The sequence below is a fragment of the Peromyscus californicus genome, unplaced genomic scaffold (assembly GCF_007827085.1).
Source record: "Peromyscus californicus insignis strain IS unplaced genomic scaffold, ASM782708v3 Scaffold_6__1_contigs__length_162567912, whole genome shotgun sequence".
Classification (NCBI taxonomy): domain Eukaryota; kingdom Metazoa; phylum Chordata; class Mammalia; order Rodentia; family Cricetidae; genus Peromyscus; species Peromyscus californicus.
Window position 1 is genome coordinate 14,286,313 of NW_026294584.1, and position 27,696 is coordinate 14,314,008.

The 27,696-nt window shown below is 37.9% G+C and overlaps 2 protein-coding genes, 1 non-coding gene and 1 pseudogene across 3 annotated transcripts in view; 1 reads left to right on the forward strand and 3 right to left on the reverse strand.

The window, feature by feature from the left end:
- Positions 1–27,696, forward strand: part of Znf804b (zinc finger protein 804B) — a 517,244-nt gene that overhangs the window by 35,181 nt on the left and 454,367 nt on the right. The window lies entirely within an intron of this gene.
- On the reverse strand, positions 1,235–2,585 carry Tex47 (testis expressed 47). The gene has a single exon (XM_052720266.1). It carries the CDS (start codon positions 2,210–2,212, stop codon positions 1,451–1,453), a length of 762 nt encoding a protein of 253 aa, XP_052576226.1. The 5' UTR covers positions 2,213–2,585; the 3' UTR covers positions 1,235–1,450.
- On the reverse strand, positions 5,944–10,475 carry LOC128100077 (protein transport protein Sec61 subunit gamma-like; annotated as a pseudogene).
- Positions 22,558–22,630, reverse strand: Trnak-cuu (transfer RNA lysine (anticodon CUU)). The gene has a single exon. It is a non-coding gene; the product is annotated as a tRNA-Lys (tRNA).

Genomic DNA, 27,696 nt, shown 5'->3' on the forward strand with positions numbered 1-27,696 from the left:
CCAGACAACTGCACAATCATCTCAGGTCTGTAATTTGGGCAGGATTCCTAGGAAGAGTCCATCTCTATTCCATACAGTGTCAACTGGTCTTTCTTGCGATTCTGGAAGCAGATAATCAGGAACCATCAAGTCTTACTCAGCATCTGGTACTTGATTGTGGCGGTCATCTGGGCCCTTGCTAAAGATGTCATCTGAAAGCTGCTTTAAGTATTCATAGCATAGTGCCTGGATTCTAAGAGCTCGGGTTCAAGTGAGCAAAGCAAGGCTCTTGGAATCTTGACTTAGCCTTGGAGGTTGCACAGCATTGTTCCTGTCGTACTCTGTTGGTTAAAGAAGATACAAAGGCAGTCTGATTTTAAACATAACACCTGTCATATAAAATAGGAGGAATCTGAAGGTCACACTGTAAGAGGAGCATGTTAGATTGGATGCATGTATTAGACATTTTTGTATAATACTATGTGTCACAATTTTATGTCTAATTTACATGTTTAAAATAAATTTGATGTTTAATTTTTAACCATACGCTAAACTTATGGTCACTATCTAACTTTAGAAAATACTTTTTTTTTCAAATATATTCACCCTGTCAATAAGATGCCATCTGACACAACAACATGGGTTATTCACATCCTATAATATTGCTTACATATAATCAATAAGTTTTTTAAGTGGGCAAGAACAATGCCTTGTGTGAACATTGCTGCATCTCTGGAAACTGAAAAATGTCTGTCATACAGAGGAGTGCTCAATTAATCAATGTTGCATAAGAATTATATTGAAATTTGATAGTGTTTTCTAGTTGTTTCAAAAATTCTTGTGTCTTTCAGATTTATAACAGCTTCGGTATTACTGATTATATAGGCCAGGATATGGGTACTTTAGGATTATTTTCAGAGGTTATGTTTATTTTCTCTGATGCAGGGATTGTGCATTAATGATTTATTCACTTATGTTCTCCAAGTTCGTTCTACCTCTTCTTACTATTCTATTTGCATTATATCATATCTTATTATATATTACATTATATTACTTATATATATATATATATTATAGTTGCTCATAACTTTAAGTTACAAGTTTCTTAAGAACCTCTTTCTTCTACCACATGATAAAGACCTTTTGTTAATTGTTGAGAGAATGCATGAGAACCTAAATGCCTAAATGGTGTTAAATCCCTTTCAACTATACTTTTCTTAAAAGAAAAAAAAATTATCCCATGAAAATGGTGAAACTCAAATTTATTAAACCCAATTACCTGAAAAAATTATTCAACTTTGGATCAGAATAAGCAAATATATTCTGATGTTTAGCTTTAGATGTTTTAACATTCTGTGTGCTTATTTAAATGTTATGCTCCTTTTTTTTGAAAGAGTAACTTTAAATATTTCTTTGTTTTTAAAGTTGTACAAAATCTTGATGAGATGTACACACACTATCTCTCCTCATCCTAAAAACGAGAAGGAGCTGGCCACACAATCTCAGAATCCAGGGTAATATGTATGGGTCTGTTATACATGTTTAAGAATGTTGCTGGATCCATGAATTCTTCAGCTTTGCATAAGTACTCAATAGTTTGTTCTGGGAGGAGGAGGTCAGGGGCAACTTGGTGCAAGTTGTCACCTGGTCCTTTCGTACCCACTTTCACGGTCTTGAAAAGGTGGAGTGCCAGTTTGTGAGTCATGGAAAGAAAATCTGTGGTGACCTCTGCTAGAGACTGTGATTGTGTGACATCCTCTAGATACAATACGGGGACTTTGATGACAGAAACATGCCACTGCATGAACAGCCTCGTGGGGATGTTATGAGACGCAACTATAATTTTCACATTTTGGATCATATATTCTTTGTCTTCCTTCTCATGGGCAACATAATCTAGAAGGATTCGGAAAAGTGTGCCGTTGGAGGTCTCAAGGATGTGCAGAAAAGTTTTTGAGTATACGAGCAATAATCCTGTAACTGCTTCTCCTAAGTGATTCTTCAGAATTGACTGGAACAGTTTCTCATAATATTCAGTAATCTCCTTTTTCTCTAGGGTGGCTTTTATGTAGCCCACAAGAAACATCCTGTGAAGGAGGAACTTCTTTAGCTGTAACCTGTGTTTCTCTTCCTGAAGGTGCAAGTAATTGGTTCGAGGGACTTTGGGCATCAGAAGAGGATCCACCTGAAAATGCTTTTTGCTGGTCCTCTGATTATGGACATTTAAAGACATGATGAATCTTATCTCTTCTTCTAGATGATTACAAGTCTCCCTGGTGATGAACTCTTGTTTTTATTATTTCTGAAAAACAGCAACAACAACAAAACAGACAAACAAACCCAGGAGTTAGCCGTTTGTCAGGTGTTAATGAACAGCAATATTCCTACTCAGTGCTACAAACACTGCTTTTGAAATGGAAGTGAGTCTGAAAACAAGACTGAAGTACAGTGATCGTTTCTGAGTTTACCACGCAACAACTGTCACGCTTTAACAAGAGCCCTCTCTCTGTAACGGTGATTACAGATTATACTTGAGGCTTTTTTAATGGTGTTTCTATGGCAAGTAATTTATCTAACATTTAAAATAAATTTAACTGGCCTGTAAAGTAAAAATAAATCAGGTGTACTCTGGCTATTATTAGTTTATTTAACATTTACTATCAATACTAAAAGTCAATAATCTTGCTTTAAAGATACCAGTAAACTTTTGAGAAAAAAAGTCAATTGTATGGTTAATCCTTTTATCAGTAAATCTCTTCCTTTTTGCTGTTTTATTAAGGTTTAAATAAAAGCAGACTTTTGCTTTGACTGAATCCGTGTCCCCGCCCCACTCCCAGACCACCTTAACTTCCTTCACATACCATGTACATGTACCTGTCTTTGAGTTCCCTGGGCTTGACCTCTGTCATGCTTCCAACTGCCAGTGCCCCAATCCCTCAACTGTCCTAGCTGGGGTTCTAAACCCATAGGTCATGAAAGGAGTTAGAATGTCTTTGGCATCAAAGAGTCAGAGTGCACACCAGTCCTAGGTCCACCTTAATGAGAGTATCCCAACAAACACCTCAACAGCACGGTGGGTTGTGGAGGAAATGAGGGCTTCCTTTTCAGAATGCCTTTTGTTCCTTTTGGTTTTGTGTGTTTGTTTTGACACACACCCTTGCCTGTCAGGCAGCTGGCAGATGTGAGTATGTCTCAGCTATGGTGGTAGAGCTAGTACCTATACTTTACTTACACACTAGTTAAAGATTGTAGGAACACATATTTGAATTTCTCTAATAATGAATCTGTTGTAAAAATGTTTTACAATACCATTTGGGATACTTAATGTGAATTTAAGTTAATTTTTAGAATTGAAAATAAAACTGCCTTTTAATATTATACTCACATGAGCTCTAAACAATAATTTTAATGTGACAAGGCTAGAAAACACTTCTATTTAATTAAAAAAATGAACCTTAGAGAACTTTTTTCTCCTGAGATTTTCATTATTCAAACTAATGATCTGATTTTAATAATTTGCAGTGATTAATTATTCCAGAAAGTGAAGGCTGGGAGGTGATTTAATAAATCTTTAATTGTGTGATACATAACAATCGACCATAATTTCTCACTCACTATGATTCACCTCATCACACACCGAATCTTCCCCAAGTGATTCACTTAGTCAGTGCCTTGTCTAGGGGCTGTTACCCTCTCTGTTCTCCTTATTGCTTTGTGAAACAGCACAGTTTTGACCACAGTCTCCAACAGCCCACTTCTCTACCCTGGTTTCTTGAAACTGGATGTCCCTAATTTTTTTTCCAAATCCCTATCTGTAACCTAGTGGAATTCTTTTGGCATCAAGCTCTGGACAATGCTGATTATCATAATTTATTACCATAAAGATATCATTATCATATACTGTTATCATAAAGACCTTACACTCTGCTTCCTTGAAGTAGCTCATTGGCCTCTGTATTCACTTTTATGAGGACATTGGAAAGGTCCTCAACGCTCCTCCTGCCTCCTGACTGAATAACTGATGCAGTACATCGATCCCTCTGAGCTCATCTATGGTTTGGGAATCTTCTCTCTCAAAAGCTTCAAGGTGGATGCAGCTAATTGACACTGACAAAGAAGAAACTGAGCCCATTCAAGTATCTCCTCTTCACACAAGATTCATTACCATTCTTTCCAGTCATTGACGTACAATTCTTCGTCCCACAGACGTTAACTTAAATCTACTCTTTCAAAATTTAGGTACCAATTTTTTATTTAGTTCTTTTCCTTTGCAAAATTGTCTAGTGCTAAATGGTCAGCCCCCTGAAAACATACATAGAAGTAACATTATACAAATCTAACAGGTTATATTTAGGAATACATATACATATATATATATTGTATATGGAATAATAATTAGTAAAAAAAGCTTAGTGAATTTGAAGATGAGCAGGGAATGTATATGGGTGGGTTTGGAGTGAGGAAAGGTAAGGGTGAAATGTTGTAATTATATTAGAATCTTAAAAAATAAAGTAACTCTAAACAATGAAAAGAAATTCCTTACTAATATCTGGACTAATATTTGTCTCTTAGATTCTAGATCAAACCCATTTGTCTTGTCTTTTTATATGTCTTAAAAGTTAGTCCTAAATTATATTCCTTACCTTCTTTTAAAAATTCATATTTTTCTAGAGGTGGTAGCTCACATCTTTAATCCCAGCATATGGAAGGCAGGGGCAGGTGAATGAGTCTCTCAGTTCAAGGCCAGCCTAGTCTACAAATCAAGTTCTAGGGCAGCCAGGGTGACATAGATAAACCCTGTCTTCAAACAAACAAACAAATAAACAAAATCCTTATTTCAAAATGCATTTGAAATTTCACTGTCTCCTTCATACTCCTCTAGATTTCTCCACCCCAAACATTAATCTCAGAGTATAAAATAAGAGCCTGTATAATAATTCATAGTTATGTTTGTATTTTATAATGATTTTACAAAGTCTTTGCTGTACTTAAATACTAGAAAAGAAAGATCTACATTGAATGGGCACAGAATCATCTATGGTATTACCAACCTCCAATGGTGAATTAGACCAGAGTGAACATAGGGACATATAGCAGAATGTCTGCTACCTAATACTAGTACTGCTCATAGTCATCAGGAACTACCAAGGACTCCTTTCTGAATCCACAAAGTCAAACAAACCTTTTATATGCAGGTGTGATTCTTTTTCATCAGGCATTCTTTGTTTAGATCACAGTTTCCTTCCAAACTTAGCCAAGGGCCTGCCTTCACAATAAGGTTAACTATGGGATCATTATCCTACTTTACATTTCTGCTGTCATTCATATATCATTTTCTGATTATAATACATCCTCAGAAAGAACAAATAAGAAGAGAAGATAATCTGCATGTGGGCTTTGAATGAGATTTTAACTCACTTTCCACATTGCCACTATCTTTTGGGGCTCCATAAATCTTGTGGTAAATAATGAAAAGTATATTTTAGTTCTTATCCCCTCTCCTGTCTCTGCTTCCCTCCTGTAAAACCTGGTTACCCCGCATCACTTTGGCTAAATTGCATCCTTAAGATTTCTGTCTCTATTAGCATCACACCTGATAGTTCCCCTGCTTCTCTGGGGAATGCAACCTCTCCATGAGACTCTATGTGCCTTTCTCATTCATACTCCTATAAGAAGGAGTTCAGTGGTGGTCTCCTTCCTCTTAAGGCATGGATTCTATCACCCTTCTCTTTCCCATATCTTTTTATTTCTAATATAAACCTAATAAAAATGGTTTTCCACCATTTAAAGATAAATGATGTAATATTTCAATTAAACTCATCATGTTTCAAAACGTACTAATCTCCGAATAAAACCTAATTGGTGTTAGATTTAAAAACACAAATTATCATTTCTTTAATTTAAAAATTATCTGACTGTGACAATTTTGTGTGGTTTAATTTAATGGATCTAAAACAAAAGTAAAACAATTTACTACCCTAGATGGTTATACGGTTTGATTCTATTTCCCCAATGTATTTTTTCTCCATTTCTCAAATGTTAGGTTTTTCACCTGAATTTTGGTACTATTGCCACATGACTATCTAAAAAGTTTAAGTCGTATATATCCTGCTTTCTTGCTTTTTTTTCAGTCATACTAAAATGGCATCAGTAAAGAGAGGAAAGAAACAACATGCAGTTTGACCAGTTTCTGATTGATTGGAATGTATAACTACAGTTGCAAACTTCTTAGTAGACACTCATTATCTGAGCTCCCAAGCACCACAATCCTTGTTGTCCATCTCAGATGGTGACTCCAGCAGAATTCTTCTCTGTATCAACCTGGCTTAAGAGGCATTTGCTTTATTTTATCCAGAGTGATAGAGTGGCTGCCCAAGTTCAACTTTTAAGCATTTATTAGTAAATAAGAACTTGTAGTGTTAATCCTTTTCAATTATTCTACGTATGTACCCTATTATTTCATACCAGCTTAGTTCTTATAATCTGCTCATAGCACATGTCAAAACGTACATCTTGTGATTTCTTATGGACTACATACTTTGGGTTAATTGTCCAGAGTTGTGTTTTTAAATAAACTCCCAATGTCCTTTGCTTGTGTAGGACACATAGGCCAGAGACAGAGAAGATTAAACATCATTTATGGCCTGCAGTAGGTACCTTTTCACATAGTCATTTAATATTCATAATAAGCCCTCTTAGCATGTTTATTATATTATAGGCCTACCTTAGGTAGGTGGACATTCTTTTCACAATTTGTAGAGGATGATGTTAAAATAGAGGATAGTTAAATAATTTACACATTATTTAAGTCTACTCTAGTCTGCTTCTTTGTCATGCTTGCATTAAAACCCCGCCTACCCCAGTAATGCTGTTTATATGGACACGGATCAGTTCCACACAGAAGTCAGTACATCCCATTATAGCAAATTCTATTGCAAAGGCATGGCAGTCTCCTAGAATTCTCTACTATCAGGTTTGGTACATCTTTTAACTAACATACCAGAGTCCTTAACAAATTGCCAACTTGGCTCAATACAGTACATTATCTGATTTGTTATTGCTTGCTGGATGGCTCCTTAAGAAGACAGAGATCCTATAGCACCTGAATAAAATAATGTAAGGGAAATATCTACATAATAATTGTGAATCAACAAAATTATCCTACTCTCGTTGGCTGGTCATTTATCCCAGATTTATTGACAGTTTGAGCACTGTGCAAGATGTAAACACATAAACTCTTCCTAATTTCAGGGAAGTAGAGTCCAGTAGGGGTTATGAAATGTTCATGAGTCTCAGATGTTCTTAGAAAGGTCAGGTATGTAGAGGACGACGTTCCCTACTTTAGGAATATTGAAATAGAAAAGATAGATGGGTTTTCCTAGTGACAGTTCTTACATTAGCATCATCTTAAGGGGAACAGGTCTGTCTTCGTCACTGTTCTTTTGCTGTGACAAGACAGTGTAACCAAGGCAACTTATAGAAGAAAAGCATTTAATTGGATTGCTTGCTAACAGTTTCAGAGGGTAAGTCCATGACCATTATGGCAGGAAAGCATGACAGCAAGCAGACATGTGTGGTGCTGGACCAGTAGATCAGAGCTTACACTTTATCCAGAAGTGGGAAGCAGAGAGATGCAGAGACTGGGCCTGGAGTGGGCTTTATAAACTGCTTGGTCTATGGCTCAGGCTTCTTGCTAGCTAGCTCTTTGATCTTAAATTTACCTATTTCTATTAATCTATGTTTGCCACATGGCTGTGGCATTACTGGTCGATTGACATGTTGCTCCTTGGGTGGCGGGTTGGTGTTTGCCTTGATTCTGCCCTCTTCTCTCTGTATCTCTCTTGAATTTCCCTCCCGGCTCTTTTGGCCTTACAAATTACTTTCTAGAAAAGTTAAGTCAATCTATTATTCAATTAACTGAAGGTAAGACTTTCAGTGCCAACGAAAAAGGGTTCTGAGTACTACTAGTATTTCACGCCTCGAATTTTTTGTTTTCAGAGACAACTTCCAAAAGTAGATATAATTACATATACTCAATTGCTTTTATTGAGAGAATAAAATCTAAACTCTAAGTGTGGCATTTGAGTCTCTATGAACTCATTCTGACTTACCTTTCTCCTCTTTCACACTCTCCCCTTCCAGTTACTCTATAACCCAGGCCAACAACTTACCTCCTGGCTACACTTACATTCACCTAGAGAGGAGACCTTAGCACAAATTGAAAGTATAATGTACAAGCAAAACGCTTGTAAACCAAAGAAAAAAAGCAGGCAGACTAAGCATTATGGAATAAGAACCCTCCAAAAATACCACTGAGTTCTTTCTTTTTGTGTCAGCCATGGAGCCTACCCATCAGGTGGCTTGTGTACCCAGAGATTCTCCTTTGGAGAAAACTAATTTTTCCTTTGTGAACAGTTGACAATTGGAGATAGCTTCTTGATTAGGGGCAGGAGTCTGTGTTCCCTTCCCCTCTCAGCATTGGGACCTCATCTGGCTTAAACCTATCTAGGTCCTGTGCATGCTGCCATAGTCTCTGTGAGCTCATATATGTATCAGTCCTGTTCTGTCTAAATTCTTTGTTTCCTTGGTGTCCTCCATCCCCTGGCTCTTATAATCTTTTTGCCTCCTCTTCTGCAAAGTTCTCTGATCCCTGAGGCGAGGGATTTGATGAAGATCTCCCAGTTAGGACTAAGTGATGAAATAGGTTTTACAAGCAGTTCTCCACCACATATTTAAAGACACACCAGGTTTACAACACTGGTAGTTAGCCTCTTCTCTCTTAAAGTAAATTAGGTCTAAATACTAGAAGAATGTTGGCCAAACACAAATGGATGGACTGTGCTGATCATCTTCCTGTTAGGGTAAGAAAATACACAGAGATACAATGTTCATTTATCTCACAGTTTAAAGGTTTCAGCCTGTGCTCATCTACTGTGAGATGGTCTTTCTGTATGCTGTGAATATGTTGCTTACATCCTGAACATAAAATGAGAATTTTTATTAGAATTTAGAACTTTAACAATTATTTGTTTAAAGAGTAATGTCTATTAAACTCCATGTAACCATATTATTTTTACTTTATGTAACTAGGAGATTAGTAAAAAGAACATGAAATATTTGTGCAGATTGACTCTGTCCTAGAACCCCAAACAGTTTCCCAAATTTATTTAACAACCACTTTTATCCTGAAACTGTTCTCAGTCACACTAAATTCAAAGACATATTCCCATTCAAATTCAGGGAACCAACACGTATTTTCAGAAACTAAGTTTACTAACATTAGCAACAAGGTGGACATAAAAAAAAAAAACCTAATGCAGTAGTGAATCAGTCTTTAATACATATACTTGAAGGCACTACCTTTTTCGGGGGGTGGGCATATATTTTTTAAAAGTAGGGTCGTGGAATGAGGCAAGATAGGGTGGTGCTGTTAAGTCCAGAGTATGGGTCCCCATGGGTGATGAGCATCTCAATGGTGGATATGGTAAAGTTGCCTGTGATTAGATCACCTGACATAATATCCAACAAGTGTATTACTAAGTCATGCACTGCCCTTCATCTTGCATTGCTGGCCTGGCCTGGGGCTGCATAAATAACTGTGTGGTGCATGCCACTTCTTTTATTCTTTGTCTCAGTAAAATAGGGACCTCTCCCCTTTATGGAGGCCACAATTGGCCTCTTGGAAATCATTTCAAAATGGATTCCTGTTTCACAAGAGATTTTCTAGGCAAAGTAGCCTCATTCACTATGTGCCTTGTGTTCTAAAATCCAATCACTTTGTGTTTCTTTTAACTGTGGGAGATTTTAAATAATCCGTTTTATAGGCTACTGTTTGAACTAAATAAGGACTTAACTCCTAGCCCAATGACCTAATTACTAGAAATATAATCTCTATGTGAATATTTTACATTCTCTGTGTGATTTTCTATTTTTATTTGATTGCATAACTTCTGCTGTTTAATTGTGGCATACCAGAGAAATCCATAATCAGACAAAGCAAATAAAAACACAATTATCAATGCAAAATTCTCCAAATCATGTTAGGGTCAAATATTAAAATCATGCCGGGCGGTGGTGGCGCACGCCTTTAATCCCAGCACTCGGGAGGCAGAGCCAGGAGGATCTCTGTGAGTTTGAGGCCAGCCTGGGCTAGTGGGTCCCAGGAAAGGCGCAAAGCTACACAGAGAAATCCTGTCTCGAAAAACCAAAAAAAAAAAAAAAAAAAAAAAAAAAAAAAAAAAAAAAAAAATCATTCAATTTTCGGACTCTTTAGAATCATTAACTCTTTCAATCAAGTAATTAGATATATGTACACACACACACACACACACACACACACACACACACACACACACACACAGATTTTCAAGTACCTGCTGAGGTATCTGACCCCCTGGCTCTGGAATTACAGGCCAATTCGAGCAGCCTGATGTAGAAATAGTAACAGAATCCATTTCCTCTTTGAGAACAGCAGGTACTTCTTTCTGCTGAGTCATCTCTCCAGCCCCACTGAACATTAATTTACTTTCTGTGGTGACAGTTACTTAAAATTGATATTAAGTCTTTTCATGATGAATTAAATCCTTCATATATTGCTCAAAATACTGTACCTATTTGCTAAGGACTTATATCAATCTCTTTATCTCTGTCTGTGTCTGTGTCTCTATGTCTCTGTCTCTATCTCTGAGTCTCTATCTCTCTCTGTTTCTATCTCTCTTTATTTCTGGAATTTTTTTTACCAGTAAGACACAGCACAGTGGAAGAAAACATAATTTTTCAGCTTTGGCTTTTGACCAAACTGAACATCTAATTTGGGTCCCAGGGTCAAAGGGCTGTGGGAGGAGATTCTAAGGAGGTTAAGACCCATGGTGCAACTTCTGTTTAGTGAATCATTCTTAGATGGTAGATTTGCCTCCAGCGATCTATTTTGGAGCCAAGCTAGTTTTGCATTTTTTATCAGGTCATTTCCTAAGACCCATGTCGCATACTAGCAAGGAAATTTCCGTTGGTCATGTTTTCCAATGCTGAATTCAGGTGTGGGTCTCTGGCCTCTTGAATACTTTCTCTGGTTTCAAAAAGACATTTGTTGTTTTTGTTTTGTTTTGTTTGTTTGTTTGTGTTTTTTTAAATAAAGAATTGACACTTTTTGGACTAAGCACAATTTTATACTTTTAGTCTTTATTTAAAAGGTCACTTTCAGGGGAAAAGATCTTTTTAGGGAAAAGAAAAGCATAGTTATACTCTGCAAATTCTGACAAGCAAATCCGGCTATCATTGCCTTTCTCTAGTTACTAATTTACATGACATAATTTTCTTACTACATTTTATAGATAAGGAGTTTTCTGACACTTTATATAAAAACAAGGAACAAAAAGTTTATGTCATGAAAAACTCAAAAAGGATGAACACCATCCCAGCAGGTGATAGAAGAAGGAAATAAAACTCAACTAGAATTTTCCTGTCCAGGGGCTCCGGATTCAGTCTCCAAGGCATTGTGTGACTTTTGGAGGAGACAATGGCCTCTCTGAATACTTTATGAATGTGGACAGGGAGAGTTGCTGAGGCAGTAGCCAGGAAATACAATCAATGTGTGTGAAGCCAGCACCTATTTATCTTAAATTAATCATTTCTCCTGAGCAGGCAGATGATAATCCTGAGGCTAGTGTCAATGTCTTTTTATTCATGACACAGATAAAATTGCAGCTTTGCTGTTTCTGTGTTTCTGTGAGAGTTACGTGGTGTGAAAGATCTCAAACTGTAGTTCTTACATCATTATAAATTGCTTGTTAGTTTTTTTAAAATTTTTGGGATTGAAGTCAGTAAATAATTATTTCAGAAATAAATCACTGGTGTATTAAGCCCATTTCACCTTTCTGCCAGGAGGGTGTAAGCAAAAGTTTCCTAAGTAGAATAATTTTTCTTCATCATTATTAAACCCTCCAGTTGATAGAATTCTTACAATTGAAGTGGAAAAATCTCTACAATGTTGCTTCACTCTGTAAGTTAAAAGTCCATGTTGTTAACGCAGCCAGCCTGGAGGATGAGAGCAACATGGAGGCTCTGACACAGACATCCCCAGAGGATACTCCACAGGAGGTCAGCCACTGAGTCAGTACATACTGTAGACTTTCTTTCCCTCTGCTGGAAGGAAAAGTGGTGGAATGAGAGATAAAGAGAGAGACAGGAAGCATGTATTTACACTCCAGGTTCCACTAGTAAGGATCATTATGCTTCCTGGTGTTGATGTAGGATATAAGAATGCCATGACCTCTTTTGACTTCCAAAGTGACATTTTGAAGGTTTAACCATCTTTCTTACTCTTGTTTTTATCTGCACAATAAATGTGGAGACATGAATATGCTTGGGTAAAGAAACTTTAGACATTGGGATTAAAATCTATAAATCATATTCAGTTTAATTTAATCAATATTCTATACATATGTGCATACATATACATACATGTTTTATATCTATATATATATATTCACATGTATATATACAGTTTATTTTCCCAGTGGAAGGGGAGAATCTAAATAGAATTTAAAACTAAATGAAATAGTGTCCTAATAGGCTGGCTTTTATCAAGCAGTATACTTAGAAGGGTGAAAATCAACTTATGTTTAAAATTAGTCAAAGCTATAGTTTTGGGCTATGGTGCTTTGGGGTGGGTGAGAAGCCCAGCCCTTCCAAGTTACTAAATTCCTCTTACAGACTGAGGGTGCAGGATGGGGTGTCCCTTGTAGCCCTGACAACCGCAGTGCAACTGAAGTCCTGCACCTCCATGTCAGTTAAGCTGGCAAGATCCTGTTACCTTTTCAGAGAACAAGCTTTTAACCTTGAAAGAGTTGTAATTTGTAGGGTAATGTTCTGAAAGAATAAATTTTGGCAGCAATATCTTGGCATTAAGAATAGATTTGTGATACTGGTTGTTTTAGTGCTATCTAGTGTGTCAGGAAAACCTGGCTTTCTGAACTAACTAATTAGCCTTTTAATTCCATCTTCAAATGTGTGACTGAGTAATCGATTTAGATCTGTTATTTTAAGATTTAAATCTTGCCAGACTTTTAAATAATGTTAGAATATTTTTATATATGTATAAGTAATAAATTATTATCTATCTCCCTGTCTGCCTAAAATATTTGGCTTGTTAGAAAAGCAACTTATTTTGAAATGACTTGAATTTTAAGAATTTTTAACATCTGGGCCAATGATAAGTTGAAAATTTCTGAGAAGGTACAATTAAATATTTCAGTCTGGTAATTTGTGAATGGGTACTACAAACTTGAGGGTAAATTAAGTTTTTTAATTTGAAACTTGAAAAAAAAATTAATCTGAGCATAGTGGTGCCCGTTTGTATTCCAGCACGCAAGAGGCTGACGCAGGAAGTTCGCCAAGAACTCAAGGCTAGCCTGGCCTGTTGGTGAACATCAAGATAACTGAAGTACAGAGGAAGCTCCTACTTCAAACACAAATAACTAAAAGGAAATGTAATATTAAGCTTCATAGACAAAATAAACCTATAACTGGTCTTTTCTGTCCATAAAACCTCCTCTCATAGCCAAAGAAACACATTTTATTGACAACATCAATTTGTTTTCCCATCACCAGTATGTGAGGAGATAGAGTCAACGCACAGTTTGTTAGAAGGAAGGCTTCCTGCAAGGGTGCACCAGTCTGTCAGCATGGCGGTGTCCTCTGGGGATGGGAGGCAGCCCTCTGCAAACACTGTTCTGCCTTTGGCTCTCAGAGGCTGGGCTTTGTAGCTCTGGATCCCTCTGAGAAAGGGCTACCATGTAGCCCTGCCTCATTTCCCTCCCTTATCATTTTATAAGATTCAGGTTATTTACATCTAGAGAATAAAGATAAACAACGAGATGATATTCACACCATTCTTCTAATTCAGAGAAATCATTGACCACCTATATCCTATGATCCTCCCCAGTAGTTGCAGCTAAGTAAGTTTTGTTTTTATGTACAGTGAATTTTATTTGACAAGCAACATTGTTATTGCACCACAGAGACTTCTTGTACTTTTTCTGGACTTATATCATCTATCTTGTTTTTGCCACTTAGTATTATATTTTGAATGCCTTTATTATTAATAAAAAAATATACAAAAGTACATGAAACTGTCATTAACATACTATAAACTACATAAACCCTTTAATAAAGCATCAGCCATAACACAAAAGCATTGTGCTTACTGGTTGCATAGTTTTCATTATACGGATGAATTTATATCAGCCAAATCATGGCATTAGCCATTTTGAATTGCCTACAATTTTTTTTGTTAAAATAAGCAACAGCATATGAATAGCTTTAAATCTCAATTTTTAAATTAATCCACTTCATAATTAGAATAATACACAGATGATAACATGAAAAAGTGATCCTTTTGTAAGTGTTTGAAACACTGCAAGGTGTTCCACAGAGCGATGAAACATTTGCCTAATGATTAAATTCTATACATGTGAAACTCAAGGCCAAGTTACAGACAGACATTACACTCACTGTGATAACTGAGAACTACCCTTTCCTGAAGTTAGAATAAAAGGTTGCAAAGATTTAAAAAAGTATTTTATTATCAGCCATGCTTGAACATGAAATAAAAGATGCTCTAATGTGAACTCTGAGAAACATCTGGTACAGAAACTCCCGCAGGGCAGAACGCTGCATTCATGTTTTTAAGAATATCAGTTTGCCAGCTCTGGGATGGTCACACACTGCATGATATGCTGGGCGAACCGTTCTTAGAGAACATAGACAGTTTCTTCTCTCTGCTGCAGCTGGTGAAGTCACTCTTACCAGAGTCACTCACCACAGGTGAGAGGGCGACAGACTTCTTGAACTGAATACAGTTTGGAGGGAATAGTTGAGTTGTTGGAGAACTAGACAACAACCCTCCCTTCTGAACCTAGGGAAGATCAAAAATTCCTCTATTCCAAAAGAAATTCAGCTTTATTCATGCCAAGAAATGTTTAATGCTTTGTATAAAATTTCAACCACATTCACTTGGGGTGATATATTGTGTCCCCCAATGTATTGTGCACCCTAATAAAGCTTATCTGAGGATCAGAGGACAAAGCCAGCCACTATATTAAACATAGAAGTCAGGCAATGGTAGCACATGCCTTTAATCCTAGCATTCAGGAGGAAGAGACTCATCCGGATATCTGTGAGTTCAAGGCCTCACTGGGAACAGAGTCAGGTGTGGTGGCACATGCCTTAAATTCCAACACTAGTTAACCAAAAGGTCTGGAGGTCTGTATAGAAAGACAGGAAATGATGTAGCTGGGTGGAGAGAGGAAGTGAGATGCAGAACAGAAAGGCATATAGGTGTGGGTATATAGGAAGTAGGTCTCTTTGGCTGAGGATTTCGAAGTGGTAAGAACATGGCTGGCTTCTTTCTCTCAGATTTTACCCCAGTATCTGGCTCCAGGTTTTTTATTAATAAGACCATTTAGCAATTCGAGTTACGTTCACTAGCTATATTAAACATAGTTTATACTGATTAGAACAGTTGTTATTAAAACAACACAGGGAAAATTTGTCAGGATACATAAAAGTAAGAACCCTTGTGTGTTATTAGTAAGATTATAAAATGAGCCGGGCGGTGGTGGCGCACGCCTTTAATCCCAGCACTCGGGAGGCAGAGCCAGGCGGATCTCTGTGAGTTCGAGGCCAGCCTGGGCTACCAAGTGAGTTCCAGGAAAAGGCGCAAAGCTACACAGAGAAACCCTGTCTCGAAAAAACCAAAAAAAAAAAAAAGATTATAAAATGATACAGCAATGGGAAACATCATGAAGGTTCTTCAAGACTAAAAATAGAATTGACATATGATCGAGTGCTGTGGGATGTTCTGTATGACAAATGTGTTGCTGATTAGTCAATAAATAAAACACTGATTGGCCATTGGCTAGGCAGGAAGTATAGGCGGGACAAGGAGGAGAATAAAGCTGGGAAGTGGAAGGCCTGATTAGTCAATAAATAAAACACTGATTGGCCATTGGCTAGGCAGGAAGTATAGGCGGGACAAGGAGGAGAATAAAGCTGGGAAGTGGAAGGCTGAGTCAGAGAGACACTGCCAGCCGCCATGATGACAAACAGCATGTGAAGATGCCGGTAAGCCACGAGCCACATGGCAAGGTATAGATTTATAGAAATGGATTCATTTAAGATATAAGAACAGTTAGTAAGAAGCCTGCCACGGCCATACAGTTTGTAAGCAATATAAGTCTCTGTGTTTATTTGGTTGGGTCTGAGTGGCTGTGGGACTGGTGGGTGAGAGAGATTTGTCCTGACTGTGGGCCAGGCAGGAAAACTTTAGCTACAATCGAGTAATCCCAGTTCTGGGATATGTAAAAAACAGTGGAAAGCTAGGTCTCAAAGAAATGTTTGCTCATTCATGTCCACAGTAGTCCTAGTCATAGTACTAAGAAATGGAAGCAATAAAAATGTCCTTTGATAGGTGGCTTTTGGATTAAAAAAAATGGTGCATGTACATCTTTAAAAAAGATGGGAACCATTTACATGGTCCAAAATTAGTGGACACTAAGAACAGTAGAATAAATAAGTTAGTCACAGAATGAAAATTAATGTTTGATTCCCTTTAGTGAGGTATCTAAAATGTCAAAGTTATACGCACAGAAAATAGAATGGTGGTCACCAAGATCTGAGAAGAAAGGATAAATAAAGATATGACATTTAGCAGGTACACAGTTGCAGCTCTGCAAGACAAAATGATCCGTAGCTTTCACAACAGTGAGTATCCTGCACACTGTGGCCACATGCAGTGGAAATGGTTAGGATGGAAGATCTTATGCTCTATTCTTTTAGCCATGATAAAAATGGTAACTTGATTGTGATATATTTCAATAAATATCAGAATCCAAGTATAAAATTTTATATCTTATCCTCTCTTATTTTTACTGAAAGTTGAAGATGTTATATTCTCTTGACTGCCGTGAACTTTCTTAGAGATGGTGAATGGCTTATGTAATTGCTGTAAGCATATCCACTCTAAGATTGAGCAAGTGTGTGTAATTATTTATGGTTTTAAAGGCCGAAGAGAAATGGTGAATTTGTACTTACAGACTTTGCCCTAAACTTCTTGACATAGTTCATGTGCCATTAGACAGACTAGTGTTTAGAAAAAGTAAAAAAGAAGAGATTTCTGCAAGTGTGAAGATTTTAGTATATTTCTTGGCATTAATCTCTGCTTTCAAGAACTGGCTAATATCAAGTTACTAAATGTAGCTGGGAAATCCTTTGTCAAATTAGTTGGGCTTTTCATAATCTGCTAAAAAATTAGGGCATGTATCTTTGTTTTGCTAAGATCCAACAGCTTTGGAACTCTTATCTAATCAGACTGAATTAGCACATGAAGGAATATAGCATCTTTGGGATAATGTATCATTTTATTTCTTATATGACTCAGTTACAGAAGAAATTTATTTTTATTCTGAGGTCTGACATATAATCTTCCTGATTTACCCAAATATGTAAAGTAGCTCCCCTGTCTATATCTTTCCTCTCTGGCGCTCTCTCTCTCTCTCTCTCTCTCTCTCTCTCTCTCTCTCTCTCTCTCTCTCTCTCTCTTTTTCTCTCTCTCCCTCATCTCCTACACATGCACATGCAAAATCATGTTAATGCTGAGAGCTTCCAAATTTTCCACAGATAAGATTTTGGCCAGAGTCCTTGAAGTCCACAACACAGTTTTTATGAAAACACAGTCTGAGTTACAAGTTTGTTCTTCATTTTATTTCTGTTGTCGTCTTAACCCATGAATCAAATCCTTGCAGCAATTTTCACAATTTCAAATAAAAACAGGTATAAATCCCACCTCTGGTGTTGTATAGAGCAAACTATGGTGATACATCTAATACATCTAAATTTCTCATGTGATGACTGACACCTAATAAGATTTAATTAATTTCTTTATTCCCTACAGGGGTACTTGCACTTTTATTTTGAATTTTGTTTCCTTAATTTTATTTTCATGTTGTATGGACTCAAATTTCTTTTTTTCTTGCATGTTATTAATATTATTAAAATACTGAAATTTATTAGTTTTTGGAGAAAACTGAGGAAAATTTCCATAGAACATAGTGTAAAAAGTTAATAATAAAGAGTTCTGTGGTTCTCTGGTTTGTTTTCCATTGTTTACTTGTCCTTAACCTGATGTGAAAATTGGTCTGACATTTCAGACAGACTAAGGCTTTGTATATATGAGCCCAGGTAAGTTCTGCATTGTGTTCACATCATGAACCGACTGACATGTTCAGGCTGCATGAAGCATCCTGCGCGTTGACTTGGCAGTCTCTAACTGTGATGATTACAGACTCATCTTAAGACACACAAGGGTTATTTATGGAAGTACATTCTCTTGCTTTTACAACATAATTCTACTTTAGAAATATGGTGATTTTTATATAAAAGTAATTTCTATAGTATAAAGTTCTAGAGTGCTTTGTCTAGCCTTAACTCACTTTAGTAAGCAAGTTTTCAGTGTTAATTAATTTTGAAAACTGAAAGTCTTCAATGACAAAAAGATGAGCAAAGATTTGAGCAGTTTGTTGCCTGTTTTTTATCCTTAGAGATTAATACATAGCTTCTGGTTTTCCACTTGAGAATTAATTATATCCTGTTATTTTCAGAAATTAAAATAAAATAGAAAACAAAAAACTATGAGTGAGTGGTGGTGACTCATGCCTTTAATCCCAGCACTCCGGAGGCAGAGGCAGGAGGATCTCTGAGTTGAAGGTCAGCCTGGTCAACAGAGCAAGTTTCAGGACAGTCAGGACTGCACAAAGAAACTCCATCTTGAACGCCCCCTCCAAAAAACACCCCCAAAGCAACCAAACAAGCAAAAAACAAAACAAAATAACAACCACAAAAATCATACAAATGTAATCACATTAAAGACGTTTAGAGGAAATACCATCTTCAGACGCAGCAGGGTCAATGCACATATGATTTGGAGTCAGCAGCAGCACGTAAAAAACTGCAGATGCTCAAGCCAGACAAAATCCCGCTGTGGAGGAGAGGAACCGGAAGTAAGGTCTAGCCCTAGCCAAGAAGCTATTGGAATTAATACTTGCTGGGCTAGGGAAATCAGTTATCGTCAGTGAAGTGACACTGTGTGTGTGTGTGCGTGTGTGTGTGTGTGTGTACGTGTGTGTGTGTGTGTACGTGTGTGTGTGTATGGTATGTGGCGTCCAGGGGATGCCCCATGTTCAGTAGTTGGTCAACACAAGTAGGACAACATAAATAGATTTATTTAAATCTATTTATTGTGTGTGTTTTTGTACTTCATTGGGTTTTGGTTTTGATTTTGATTTTTAGGAGAAAGATCAGGAAGTTGGGTGGTGGGAAGGAAGGGGAGATCTGGAGGGAAAGAATATAATCAAAATAATGATATGACTTCTCTAAAGATAAAATGTATTTAAAAGGTCACTCTATTATCTTAATGTTATCTTTTTATTCTTGTTATTGTGTTTTTCATTCTTACAAATTAAGTATAGACAAAAGTTGGATGCAGAAAAAAAAAACCTGTGGTAAATGCTGAAAACCAATTTAGACGTTTTCAAGTAAGGCTCTTCTCAAGTTAGAAAACCATCAACTCATGCGTCGGTACTAGTAGGATGTATGTACGTTAATGAATTTAGACACATTACCAAGAATACACACACACACACACACACACACACACACACACACACACACACACACACACAACATACACACATATATGAAGCAAGCCCAAGATGACAGAAAAGTTCTGCGTCCTCTGGCCACTCCAAGAACTTTCGGGGCCACTAACTCTCAGAGCAACTAGGAACTGTGTCCTTTTTACGTTATAATCTCTCTGAATTCCCTATGCAGGAAACCCAGGATACTCTCCCAATTTTTAAGAAAACAATTATAAAATTTTAAAAGTTTATTTCAGTTAAGCAAGTGTAATTAAATCTGACAAGGCACTTTACTGTGTAATGTAGCATATTCCTAAAATTGAATATGCAGTTCGGTCATTTGAGGAGATGTAGTGTGGGCACACTCTGCCTATCCCAATAGGTCCTATGAAACTATGCACTTCTTGGATTTAAGCTTATATATTCATTTATACCTTTATGGACTAGTGGATCCTCTTTCTGCATTTTACGAATCCATCATTTCTCACCACCTCTTTCTGTTTTTGAGACTTCCGGTGTCTACCAGAGGAGCCCTCTGGAGCTGTGCCCCACAGCCTTTGACATCCTTTGTCATTCTCTGAATTCCATCAGACATTTGGTTAGAGCAGATCTTTAAGTTCAGTCCTGTACTGTCCTTGACCTTACCCTGTGACAGCTGTCCTTCTAAAGAGCTCTACTTTCATTTAGTCAGACTGATATTTGAAAAGTAATATTTGAGCAGTAGCTGCTATTGAGAAAAGGCTATTTCTAACTTTTCTTAGTGGGAAGTTCACATACACACATATGTACAAAGTCACTTCTACATTTATGTACATTGAAGACAATCAGTTCTTTCTGACACTTGCAGCTGAAATCTACCACCTCAGGATGCATTCCTGTGTGCTGTTTTCCATGATGGTATCTCCTCTCTTCAACGCAGACATCTTCCTCTCATCCTTCCTGTGCTTATTTAACAGTGCAATATTCCAAGTCTCATACTGATGCCATTGCTTTTCCTTCACAAGTATCCTCTTCTACATGGACCACACTCTCACAACCAATGGTGGATGAATCATCTTTGCACATGCATTTATTCACCTTCTCAGGCCCTGAGAAGGGTCTTGTGCTGGTCAGTTCAACCCACTGAGTGACCCCATCTCACCTGCTTAGATTCTCAGAAACTACACTCAGCTTTCCTGTTTTGCACATGCACTGTTAGTCCATTGTATGACATCCCTTCTAACAACCCTCTTCACTCTTCTCCAGCTCTGAAATCTCATGCAAAACTCTTCTCAAAATGTCTACAGTTTCCTTCCTGCTTCTTGGTCTCCTCTCTCAGGTTGGCCTCAGCATCCCGATGGAGCTCCTTCCTATCTTGTGGAGCCTCTGATGTTGCTCATAGCACCAATCCTTCACCCTACTTCAGCACTTCTCACGCAGCTTCCCTCTTGCACAAATGACCTCCTCATCCTGTAAATATTATTGATCTCCCAGGCTAAGCAATGACCCCCTGTTATGAATTTCTTCACTGACATACTGGGGTCCGATTCCTTGTGTTGCTCCTCCTCTGTGTGTACATGCCTCTTGACCTTCCAGGCCTTGCGTGATCTCTATGGCTCCTCAAGGACTTGTTCTTTGCATTTGCTTGGAACTGCCCCACCTAATGGCTCTATGAGTGACATTCATTAAAGGGAGAGAGAAAAGGGGAGAAAATTACCAGTAACTTGTTTCCTATTTTAATTGATTTTGTTATATTTGCATTGCAAAAACAACCCTTTATTATAGAATCATTTCAGGATTAGAGAAAAGTTTCAAACACAGCACCAAGTTCTGGAATAGCTGCACCCAATTTGTCTGTTGCTAATTTCTTACATTTACCTAGTAAGTTCATCATAACTAATGCACCAATACTGGTACATTAAAAAATGTTAAATCCTTGGTTAGGATCTCTAGCAATACTTGGAAGAAACTTTTCCATTTGAACTTTGTAATTTGCCCTTTATCTTCAATACATTCCCTTCACCCTTGACCTCAATTACTATTCAAATAGAGAAACTGAAATAGCTGATGTCTTGAAAATTCCCCCAGGAAATAACTTCCTTATTTACAAATTATCTGGGAGTTTTATATGCTAACCTATGTAGTCCTGCCTGCAGTTTTTGCTGGACAGACTGTTCATGGGATAAAATTGGTAAAGTGCCTGGCATTGTAGCCAGTTTATTTTATTATTTTGTCACTGGAGAGGAGGGTTAGTGAGCTACAGATTTTTTTGGTGGTTTTCAAAAAATGCAAATATAAAATAAGACCCAGAAAAGATAATTCATTCTCTGGAAAACTGGGAAAAGAAAATGGTAGCTTCTAGATGAAGGATTATCTTAATAAATGTCTATGAAGCATATTTTTATGTCAACTACGTGAGTTATTAAATATATTATTCATAAAATTTTATGTTTGGGGCTCTAGAGGGAGCGAGCTCAGTTGGTAGAATGCTTGCTGTATAAGCATGAGCTCCTGAGTTTGAGGCCTGGAACCACTATAAATAGCCGGCCATGGAGGTTCACACTGTAACCTCAGTGCTGGAGAGGCAGATACGTGTAGTGGGTAGCCATTCCAGCTTTGATCTGGAAGTTCCAACCCCCATTGAGACTTCAGCAACTGTCACGCCTACAAGGCGGGGCGAAAGGAGGCGCCTGGGGACCTGAGATCTGGATCGGCGGGCTCTCTCTCTCGGTTGCGGGACCCTGGACTGGAGAGGTGTACCAAGCAGAGCTCCAGAGAACACCGCTGGACTGCGATACACCTTCCCCAGACTCCGCGACCTACCTATCCCTTAATTTGTAAGTTACGCCATTAAATAAATCTCCTTTTATCTACGTGGAGTGGCCTTAATAATTTCACCAATATCTGGTGCCCAACGTGGGGCTTGAACCCACGACCCTGAGATTAAGAGTCTCATGCTCTACCGACTGAGCTAGCCGGGCTGGCCTCGAACTCATGATCCTCCTGCCTCTGCCTCCTTTAGCAAATCCTACCGGCGCGCGCCACCACCACCACCGGCTTTTTTTTTTTTTTTTTTTTTTTTTTTTAGATAAAAGGAGATTTATTTAATGGCGTAACTTACAAATTAAGGGATAGGTAGGTCGCGGAGTCTGGGGAAGGTGTATCGCAGTCCAGCGGTGTTCTCTGGAGCTCTGCTTGGTATACCTCTCCAGTCCAGGGTCCCGCAACCGAGAGAGAGAGAGCCCGCCGATCCAGATCTCAGGTCCCCAGGCGCCTCCTTTCGCCCCGCCTTGTAGGCGTGACAGTTGCCGAAGTCTCAATGGGGGTTGGAACTTCCAGATCAAAGCTGGAATGGCTACCCACTACAGATACGGGAGGATCCTCAGGACTCACTGGGTCACAAGCCCAGCCTAATAGGTGAGTTCCAGGGTGTCAGTTAGAGACCCATTCACATGGTGCATGACTCCTGAGGAATGATACCTGAGTTTTCCTTTCAGCTTTTACATGCACATATACCTCACATGAACATTCATGCATCAGGTCCCCTGCATAATTTTAAATGTAAAATTCATAGAACTACAGACCACTGTAGCAAATAATATCAAGAGATAGTGCACTGTGTGGCCCTGTTCTTTTTATTCCCTATTATGGTTTCTTATAAAAATACACCACTGTTTTCAACATTTTTAAAAAATTTTACATTGGTTTTAATAGAGTGCAAAGCACCTGGAATATTTTGAAGCATACCTCATAATAGACCCCACCAACTTCTATTTTCTTGGAAGAAATTTATCTTGAATGTTTCATCCTTATTAATTTGTCCAAGAGGCACAAATATACTTTGGTTATATATGCTTCCCTTGTTTTAAAAATTGACAAGATGAGGGAAAATTAATTTTTCCTTACTACAACCATATGAGGTCCATGACTTTTTAGAAAAGAAGTCATAAAAGCATATAAGTAAAAAAGTCAAAATCTCCTCTAATAAGTTTAGCAAAATTATTCTGAAGTCAGAAAGAAATTATAGTTCTACAAAGTTTGACATGTATTGATGATTCCTCAAAACAATTGACCCCTGTGTTTGGCAAGGTCAGGACACTGATCCAAGTTTTACTGAGGAAGTAGAGCTTGTCCTATGAGGCAAGTTGTGAGCACACTGTAGATATTTTAAATCAGTTTGCTGACCTTTGTGTCATCAAAGTTGAAATGAAAACTTGAATCCAAATACCGTGCTATGGAAGGACAAGGTCACAAATAAAGGATACATTTTTTGCACTTTTTAAAAAAAATCAAGACCTGCTTAAATATAAGACATTTTAATTACAAAATAATTTAAGCACTCTAAAGAGGACATAACTGGCAACATACTTTGCTGAATACAGGCATTTTGTCTTTTTCAAGTAGTAAGTTCCTTTTAAGTGTTGTAAAATTAATTATCTGAAGACATGGACATCTATTTTTTTTTTCTTTAATGGAGTAGGCTTGAAGGTTCATCTTTGGAGACCCTACAATAAAGACTGCTCAATAACCCTCTGTCAGCACTGCCTCTGTCTCCTAGGGTTTGGGTGATCCAGTGGGTAGGTGCAGACCTCCAAAGGCATCAGAAAGGCCAACTGTAGTGTAAGATCCTGACAGTTTTTTCCTCCAAATGAGAAGTCACACCACGTGCTTTGTTCTCTAACAGAGGAGATCAATTCTGCATAGATTGCTTTTGTCTGAACTTTCTCAGGTCTACAATCTGAACATTGGCTGGTTTTAAGTCTTTGCTACACCTAGACTAGATGCCTATAGTGTTGGAGAAAAAATAATGGAAAGGTAGGATAGGGCAAACAGCCCTTTCTTGTGTACACTACCACTTGGGATTAGAGGCTATGCAGTTAACATCCAGGGCAACACTGTGAGTTGATTGTCATTGACATCTGCATAGCCAGGAACTGAAGGAGGACTGGGAAGTTCAGAGTATTTGTAGAGACAGAGATGACTGTAACTGTATCAGGTAAAGGCACATTGCCAGTGGATGGTGTAAAAATATGATCAGGTAATTTGAGGTGCCCTGTGTTTATGGTAATATTCCTCTACATGAGCCTGCATCACGGCAGACGAGAGGGGAGATAGAACAGGATAGGCTATGTTGAGAATGATCAGAGAGCACTTTTCTGTCTTTCTTTTCTTTACTTGGCTGGTACGGCTACAGATAATAATGTGCAAATGTCACAGTCACATCATGAAGGTTGAACTTCTCACCTTGTCCAAATCTCCACAGCATCTCTAAATCATGCTCGATCAATTCTGGCATAAACATTTGAATCTGGCTTGTGAAAGGTGAACTAGGGCATGATTTACAATGCACAAAAAGTATCTATTGTGTAAATGTCAAGGATCACCTTTGTAAAGTAAGTTTATAACGAAACCACAATAAACCATAATCCCTTGGTCACAAGTGCTCATAGAAAAGTCAAATCCCATCAAGGCCAGGTACAGTGGGAACTGCTAGTTGCACATGTGAATTCCAAAGTGCAACTTATGCTTCCTGAAATCTCACTTCAATTGAAAGAATTATACTTAAAGAATCATCAGATTTAAAGAATTAGTATGTGATGCTACCCAGTATATCTAGTATTTTACTTTGAATTTCCAATGACCATAAATAATTTTCATACATTCTCAGTACAGAATTAAATCACTTTGACCCTTCTTTTTCCTGCCTTCAGCTTCTCTCATGTCCCCTCCTTCCAGTCATTCCCATTTTTTCTTCTCATTCCATTTTTAATTGACGGTTCCTTTTTCTTTGATTATTATCGACATAACTGTATATGTATATATACAGCTTGCCTACTCTGCTTAGTGTTGCTTACATGTATATGAATTCAGGGCCCACAGATAAATGCAGCCTTCAACCCTCACAAAAGAAACTCTGCATCAAATGGAAACCACTGGAGAAAACCACAACTGGTCTTAATGCAGAGATCAACTGACTGTGAGGAGCAAGCCTCAGTGGACACATCCAAAACACAGCTCCTGCCCCAAAGGCTCAGGGAACACTGGAGAAGAGGGAGCAGAAAGACTAGAGGAGCCAGAGGACCAGGAAGTCTGCTGTAAGATGTATCTCCTAGAAATTACAGGGAAGTTGTACTTAGACCTTAACAATATGGCTGCTGAGACAAGACCTGAACAATGAAAATAGCAATGGACTCCACAGCTGTCAGTCCAAAGTTTGTGAATTCCCACTAGCTTGTCTTGGTTGTATCTGTAAGTTTCCCCATGATGGTCTTGATGCCCCTTGCTCATAGAATCCCTCTTCCCTCTCTTCAACTGGACTTCTGGAGCTCGGCCTGGTTCTTGGCCATGAATCTCTGCATTTGTTTCCATTAGTTACTGGATGAAGGCTCTATGAAGACAGTTAAGGTATTCAACAATCTGATCACTGGGTAGGTCCAACCAAGGCACTCCCTCTACCACTGCTAGTAGTCTAATCTGGGGTCATCCCTGTGGATTCCTGGAAACTTTCCTTGTACCAAGTTTCTTCCTATTCCCATGATGTCTCCCTCTATCAAGATAGCTTCCTCATTGCTCTCCCACTCCACCCCTTTTCCAGCTTGAATATCCCATTCCCCCATGCTCCCACCCCCCATCCCCTACCCTTCATTGCCCCCCTCATCCCCAGTTTACAATCTTATCTATTTCCCTTTCCCGGGGATGAGCGGGGGAATCTGTGATGGGTATGTGGAATGAATAAAAAAATTTCTTAATTAAAAAAAGAAAGAAAAAAAAAGAACCTCAGAATGTACACAAATTAAAAAAAATAGCAATAGATATACTAATGCAGAATTGTAAATCTCATGGGGTCTCACGCCTAAGGGAAAGAACTGCTAGCATCCACTGGCTGCTGGGAGAAGGAGAATTCGTCTCTACCAGGGAAGAGCCACTAACTGTTTATCTAATAATACTATTTAATAAAAGTGGATAAAATATCTATAAACCTTATAGTAAATATTTTGGTCAGTTTAGGAAAGGGATTAGCTACTGTTTAACATACAGAACATAACTCATTATACTATGTTTGTAGAATTTAGATTATTGCCATAATATTTATTTTAATGGCTCATAATTTGTACGGCTGTGACTTATTTTTAAGTTCTTTCTCCTGTAGGGAGAAATGCTGACACAGCTTTGTCTTTTGGGAGAGTAAATATTTTGATTACATTCTGATATTACAGTAAAGTCACTTTTTGAAGGTGGATATACAACATTTCTATTTCTGTTGTATGGAACTGTTTTTTAAGCAAAAGAAGAAAAGCAAACTTCATTTTCAGTAGAAATAAAGATAGAACCCAGACTTGGGTAAACCTCAGGATAGTTCAGGATTAGCCACAATTAATCCTGATTTCCTATTTATCTAGTTTTCTCCTCAGCTTAAATTTCATTAACATTATTTCTGTTCCATTGATAGTTATTCCTAAGCCCAGCCAATAGTCCAGTTCAGGCTAAAATGGCAGATCTTTAAAAAATATGTTTAATTACTTCTGTAAGCTTAGGAATGGGTAGGTCAAAAGATAGTGAGATTTAGCGTAAGAACAATTGAACACAGTTCTATTTAGTCTGATGCTTTCCCTCAATTGCAAAATTGATTCTTTTGATCAATACTGTGGAGAGAAAAAGGTAATCTTGCAGAGAAGTGGGATGGAAAATGGTCAATCAATAGGACTTGACAGTACCACCAGAAATTTGAAGTGACATAGATTCCAAGAAGAGTTCTGATAATGGCCCTTGTAAATACCAATAAAATAAGCAGATATAATCTAAATGACTTTCATTTGATTAGTCACATCACTGGTTCTGTCTGCTATCTTGACTGGCCACATGTTCTCATTTGAATGAAAAGTTTCCACAAAGGTTTATCTGTTGAAGACTTCAGTCACAGCTAGTGACTGGAAAGGTGTCCAAGAGGTGATTAAAACTTGACAGCACTCATTTTATCAATAGGTTAATGGATTGATGAGTTCACACTGAATTGGCTATTAGAAGGCAAAGCCTGGAAAGTGGCAGT